The sequence below is a fragment of the Magnolia sinica genome, chromosome 1 (assembly GCF_029962835.1).
Source record: "Magnolia sinica isolate HGM2019 chromosome 1, MsV1, whole genome shotgun sequence".
NCBI classification, from domain to species: Eukaryota; Viridiplantae; Streptophyta; class Magnoliopsida; order Magnoliales; family Magnoliaceae; genus Magnolia; species Magnolia sinica.
The window spans coordinates 11290776-11297581 of record NC_080573.1 but is presented as its reverse complement, the minus strand read 5'-3'; the positions used below and the strand labels follow the sequence as shown (position 1 = coordinate 11297581).

The 6806-nt window shown below is 40.0% G+C and overlaps 1 protein-coding gene across 1 annotated transcript; it reads right to left on the bottom strand.

The window, feature by feature from the left end:
- Nucleotides 1-2870: 2870 nt before the first annotated feature.
- Nucleotides 2871-6152, bottom strand: LOC131239805 (ankyrin repeat-containing protein BDA1-like). The gene is made up of 2 exons (XM_058237679.1): nt 5514-6152; nt 2871-4008 (listed from the first exon to the last, which is right to left on the bottom strand). The coding sequence occupies exons 1-2, from the start codon at nt 6084-6086 to the stop codon at nt 3172-3174; spliced, it is 1410 nt and encodes a 469-aa protein (XP_058093662.1). The 5' UTR covers nt 6087-6152; the 3' UTR covers nt 2871-3171.
- Nucleotides 6153-6806: the final 654 nt, after the last annotated feature.

Sequence of the window (6806 nt, the reverse complement as noted above, 5' to 3'; positions counted from 1 at the left end):
TGGCCATTGAACGCCCACCATTAAAAACATCCCAGGGCCCATCTTAATGTTTATTTGCCATCTAACTCTTTTATAAGGTCACGTAGACCTGGATGAAGCGAACAATATTAGCTAGATCCAAAACTTTTGTTGCTCCCGAAAAGTTTTTAATGGTGGGAATTCAAACCTTGTGGTGTGGTCCACTTGAGATTAGGATCTTCTTGCTTCCCATCATAAGAAGCTCCTGCGAACGCTTTCAGAGGCAATCATAGCTTTAGAAATGTGGTCTAGTGGAGGATCCAGATTTCATAGTGTATAAAATACCATGGGGGCTTGTACTTTGATACAATAGCAAAGTTTCGTAGGCTCACCATGATGTATGTGTTACGTCGACACCCTCTATCAATTTTTCCTGATCATTTTAGGACATGAACCCAAAAATAGGAAAATCCAAAGCTCAATTGGACCACACCATAGAAACAGTCCTGGAATTGAATGTTAACCATTGAGAACTTCTTGGGGGCACAAAAGTTTTGGATTAGGCTGATCTTTGTGTTTGCCCTTCATCCAAGTCTATGTGACCTTATGAATAGGTTGGATAGCAAATAAACATCATGGTGGGCACTGATCTCCTAATTTAAGGAGGTTTTTCGGTAATGGTCTTTATTTTTGTTGCCCTTGTAGCGTAGTTCATCTCCAATGAGCAAGATCAGATGATTCACATTGTTCACTTGGTGGTAACAGTAATTAAAGGGTTATGATTAGTTTATCAAGAAGTATATAGTTCATGCTCTATCAATGGTGTGACCCATTTTGCCAAGCGCTTTGATCATAAAAGTAAAAGCAATGGATACTGTAGAAACTGAAAACCTAAATATATAGTGTAGACGAATATATCTCCCTGCCTCCTTACACAATTAATTCATGTCGCTACACATTGTAAACATAAAATATATTTTTTTTACTATGTGGGAAAATTAATAAATTTTTGTTGAATGATGCATGTGTATGCTAAATTTGGTGGCATGACAATAATAGTTTTCATCTTATACTCTACTAAAGATAGAAATTGAGATAATAGGGGAAAATATTTTTTCTTAAAAATGTTGATTTTAGGCCTTTTTTAATCTCTGTTTACCAAACAAGTTTTTATGAAAAAAGTACTTATTTTTCGATATCAGTAATTTTTTCATACAAGTTAGTAAACTAAAAATTAGAACTTTAAGTTTTGAATACTTAGAGTAATTTTTAAACCTTATTTTTTAGTTTACCAAACGGCACCTAAGTTAGTTTAGTAAGCATCATCATAAAACTAAATGGTGAAAGCCACTTATTTCAATAATTTTTCTATAGCTTTTTTACTTATTACCTATTGACTTTTCTCCCTCACTCACGGCCCATGTCAAAGAAGCCTTTCTCTCACCGTCTTTATCAAAGGAGGCCCGACGTGATGGACCGTCCCAATTAAAGATGGAGCCCCCACGATGGACAATTCACATCAAAAGTGGGCCCCACATGATGGATGACCCCATATTAATGTGGGCCCACATAATGGATGGTCCACATTAAAGGTCAGCCTCTAATAACAAATAGTCCACATTTAAAGTGGACTGGTATAATGGACAACCCAATTTAAAGGTGGGGCCTATATGGTGGACAATACACATCAAAAGTGGGCTCCACATGATGGGTAATGAACATTAAAGCGGGGCCCCACATGATGGATGGCCCACATCGAGATGGGCCCCAAATGATGGACAGTTCACATTGAAGGTTAACCCTTAATAATGAATGGCCTACATCCAAGGTGAGCCCCGTAAGATGGACGACCCACGTTGAAGGTGGGGCCCACATGATGGATAGTCCACATTGAAGGTGAGGCTAACATGATAGATGGTCCATATCAAAGGTGGGCTTCACAATATGGATGGCCCACATCAAGGTGGGACCCACATGATAGACGGTTCACATCCAAGCCAGGCCCCGTATGATGGGCGACCCACATCAAAGCCGGGGCCTACATGATGGACCGTCCACATCAAAGGTGGGCTCCAAATGATGGGCAGTGGATGTTGAAGGTGGGCTCCACATGATGTACAATAGCATTAATGGTAGGCCCACCAATATCAATGTTGGGCCGTACATTATGGACATTGCACATTAAAAGTTGACCCCCAATGGTGGATGGCTCACATCCAAGTTGGGCCTACATGATGGATAGCCCACATTAAAGGTAGGGCCCACACAATGAACGCTTGACATCAAAGGTTGGTCCCAAATGATGGATAGTGAAAATGAGAGTGGACCAAACACTTGAGAGATAAATACTTATGTGAAGTTGGAAACAAAACATGCTTTTTAACTTTTTAGTTGGCAAGTGCATTATTTACCAAACAAGCTTATTTACTTAATAAGTATAAACCAAGACAAGCTAGTTAATGCATAAGTAGCTTATCTAAAATAACTTATAATCCAAACATCCTCTTAGTGTACTTGTTTTCTTAGAAATTGTAAACAATCAATCCCTCCTAAATTTGTTATTTATATTCAAGTAATTAAGCCACATCATTAGCGATGAGCATTTTTGTCATTTTATGAAAAAAGCATGCTGGAATAGTGAAAACTTACTGAAGGCATCTCTTTGACAATTATCAAAATTAACGAGGAAACTTAATGAAAAGATAATTTAAAAAGGTATTAGGATGTAAATATAATAATAATGAGATAGAAATTTGTAAAATTTCTTCTTTTTTTGTTCCTGCACTGTATACTGGCGGTATATGATGAGTAAGACATCCTTTTTGTGGTGCCCGCCGGAATGTATGATCAATCATTTTGTTAATCATCAAAGCTGCAGGGTGGTAGCTGGGAGGTGGTCGCCATTTTCAAAAAAAAAAAAAAAAACGTCCAATACAGAAGGAAAAGATTACAAGACGCTGAGGATTATAAACATGAGGCCCACACCATCGCAAAAAAAAAAAAAAACCCTCACACCATAACATCCAACTTAGATCTTCTAAACTTGGAAACTGACCCACTTCAATTCCGAAAGCATTGATAATTCCTTTCAGTACCGTAGAGCCTAAATACCAAACAACAGAGCAAATCTCCATATCACCATCGAATATGTTGGATTGTATGCACATGATTCAAGAACCTTATCTAGCAGTCTCCATCTCAATATTGCTGCCGCTAGCTCTGGCTGGTTGTCGTCCACTCAAAAAGTTTCAGCTGACGCTTGATCCATTGCATGACCGGCAGTACCAAAAACCATACAGGATAAAGAAGATTAACAATAAGCAACACGATATAAAATCCAAGAAAGAGTAACCAAGACAGCATATCCTCAAAATCAAGCTTAAATCCGTTAGGCATGTAAACCTTGATGCAACAATAAAATGCACATGCCATTGACAGGACAGCAATGAAAAAGACATTGACCATGATGCAAATCATCTTCCTGTGACTTCTGAATTTTTCCGGCAATATGCTTAATAGGATCAGCATCAGGGAGAGGACAAAGGCAACAATGTTGCAAGACTGGAATGTATTGAACTTCCTAGGTTCCTTATCAGCGGGAATGGAAGTCCCCGCCGTGTGATTTTTCCGATATAAGCTGTCGTTGGAGTATACAATCAAGTCTTCCTGCCAAAGACCGCCGGGAGGGGTGAGTGCAGCTTCAAAGGAAACCGTCGCAATTAGTGTGGCCGCCAATAAAATCACAGTCTGAATCTTGCCTACTGACTTCACACTTGGAGTATCAGGGATTTGTGGTTTGTGTTGCTGTGGTAAAGATGGTGGTGATGATCTTGTACTACCTTCTGGAATCTGATTGTGTGGAAGGACGATTATTTCCTGTGGTGTGGACACTTCCCGGGCTCTTTTACCTCCATTTCCTCGGAGTATATCTGCGATCTCCATGTCTCCTGGCTCACGTGGACAAAGTGCTAAGACATCCAAGGCTGTGAGACCGTTATGGTTCGTGGCGTTTACGTCCACATTCGTCTTATTGTTCAAGAATCGCATCATCTGCATGAGTTTTTTATTTTTTCAATTTCTTCTCAAGTCAAGGAATGGCCTTATATATCTGATATGGTTACTGGTGGAACATGCACAGGCGTTACGTGTGTGTGTGTATATATATATATATATATATATATATATATATATATATATATATATAGACAGAGAGAGAGAGAGGAATGCTCACCTGCGCACCATTTGTTACGTGAACTTTTTTAGAACTCATCACACGTTGACCTAAAATCTGAACCATCGATATCCATGTCATGTAGCACTCTATAAAAACCCCAAAGGGCCATAGCAAAAGGAAATGAAAATCAAAGGAGGAAACTGTTTTTATTTTTCATGGCCCATCAAAGTTTTAGATCAAACTAAAACTTGGTCCCCAGGGGTTTCACGAGGTGTTGCTTTACATGAACGGTTCAGATTTTGGATCCACATCACGTATGATAGGTTCTCAAAAAAAGTTGGTATGTAGTAGGTACGAACTGGTTCGCAGGTGAGCGTTTCCGTGTGTGTGTGTATGTAACGAGAAGATGAAGAATAGGACTATCAAAGGGCTCCGTTCGCGCTGGGCATTGGTCCGTACAAGCTCAACCGGCAAAGTAAAATCTAGCCCCGAGTCTGGCTGGGCTTGTCACAGGCCTAAACAAATTATCCTAGCCCAACCCGTGATGATTATGATTGGCCGAGTATGAGTACGGCCCAAGCCTGGCCACCCTCTTTTGTGCAAGATATGGGCTGTTTGTTAGGCGCGCCTAATCATGCATGACATTGACAAAAATACCCTTGAAACCTTAAACTAGAATACCAGGTTGTGTTCTGGCTAATTCACTATAAGAAGAAAGAAGACAAGAGACAGAGAAAAAAATAAAAATAAAAATCGGCCCCAGTACTAGCATTTCAGACCAAGCCTGACTAAAGCGGGCCAAACCCAAAAGCCTGACGGGCCTGCCCAGCCCATTGACTGCCCTTTGATTTTCTATTTGTATGCAGGATTCATTGCACAGTGATCCAAGACGTTGATATTGGATGATCGATGCATCAAAGTCAGTAGTTTCCTTACAAGAAACTAATTGCTTAGGATGCCACTTAAAAATGAGTTCATCTCATTTTGGTTAACAATAATTGCATATTAGAGATTATTTCCTTTTGGAACCGAAAAAGGGTAATTTTGATAACCAACAATTTGTATAAACTATGATCTCTAATACATAAATTTCATTAGTTGGACAGCTAAGTTACAATACCATAGTTGCAAAATTGCCAATTTTTCCACTTGATGATCTCATCAAGTGGAAAAATCAAGCCCATTAATCCAATCATCATGTGGGCGATGTTAATTTGTACTTTAAATTAGATTGGCAACTTTCCATTGTTTAAAATACTGTGAGATGCATGATGAATGGAAACCTATTACACAAACCAGTTGGATGTTTGCACTTCCTCAGTATTGTTGTGGTTGTTACTACTACTAATCTTAGTATAAAGGAAGAGTAGGAATGTCATACCACTAGATGCTTCTTAGCTGTAGATAAGTGGAGAATGGTGTTGCCGTCTCCATCTCCAAAATTTGTGAAGTGATCAGCATCAACACCAACCAATCCCACTAACATCTGCAGGGCGTCGAACTGATCATGTTTCACACATAGGTGCAGCACCGTCTCTTGTCGAACTGTCAAGTCCCAAACTGAGTTAGGGTTCTTTCCAACTAACTCGCTCAACACCTCCACTTGCCCTTTCATTGCAGCTGCATGGAGAGGAGTCCTCCCTTCATGATCCTGATCATGTGAAATATCGACCAACGGTAAGAGCTGTTTTACCATATCAACGTCCCCTTTAGCTGACGCTAAGTGCAAAGGTGAAAATCCTTGCCAGTTCCTCACACGAACGAGTTCCGGCTTTCGACTGAGAAGCTCCTGAGCGAAAGAAATGTGACCAAGCAATGCTGCTGTGTGCAAAGGAGTCTCAGGAACATAAGCGGCCATGACTCTATCCAGAATTGCTGGATCTTGTACATGCAATTCATGCAATGAATTTACGTCTCCTCTCTCTGCTGCTTGGTAGAGCCTGCTGAACTCCATTCTCTATCGGTGCTACTTTCAGAAAATGCAACAATTACATGATCCATGTCCCCCTTTTATAATAAGTTGGCCCCTGGGAAAGATAGAACATGTTAGCTAGGCATCCCATCCATCCATTATGTGGGCCAACTATCCAGATTCCCCAGCTAGAAAACCAGGACGATGCAAATCCACGTATGTTTACGAAAAGAAAGGACTCAAAACCAGGGCAATGCATGCTTTAGGGTATGCGGATCTGTGTGTGCATACGAAAAGAAGGGACTGATGTCAGCCTATGCATGCTTTACCGAATGTGGATCCGCTCATATTCCTACGAAAACGACTCTCGCTGAATTTCGTTATCCATTGGTGCTACTTTCTCCTAATGCAACATTTCCATGGCCCATGTCCCATCGAGATTCCTTAGCTAGAAAACTTGCCGGTGCTTGCTTTAAAGTATAATGCATGACGTGTCCTATTGGGAGATGACTTCCTCTTCTACTCCATGTGTAGTATGTATGTACGGTTGTGACAGTAAAGATGTATTCCATTAGTTTATCTTCTAAAGTATTTTTTGGCCTGGAATTATATTTATGAGTGAGAGAGAGGCAAGACTTTATTTTGGTTATTTCACTTTTTCGTTAAGAAGAAAGTTAAGTTGTTGCTCATGGAATAGGCACATCGCTGAATTATGTAAATTCTTACTACTCTTATCTCTTGTTTTGGTTTGGTCTCTTTTTT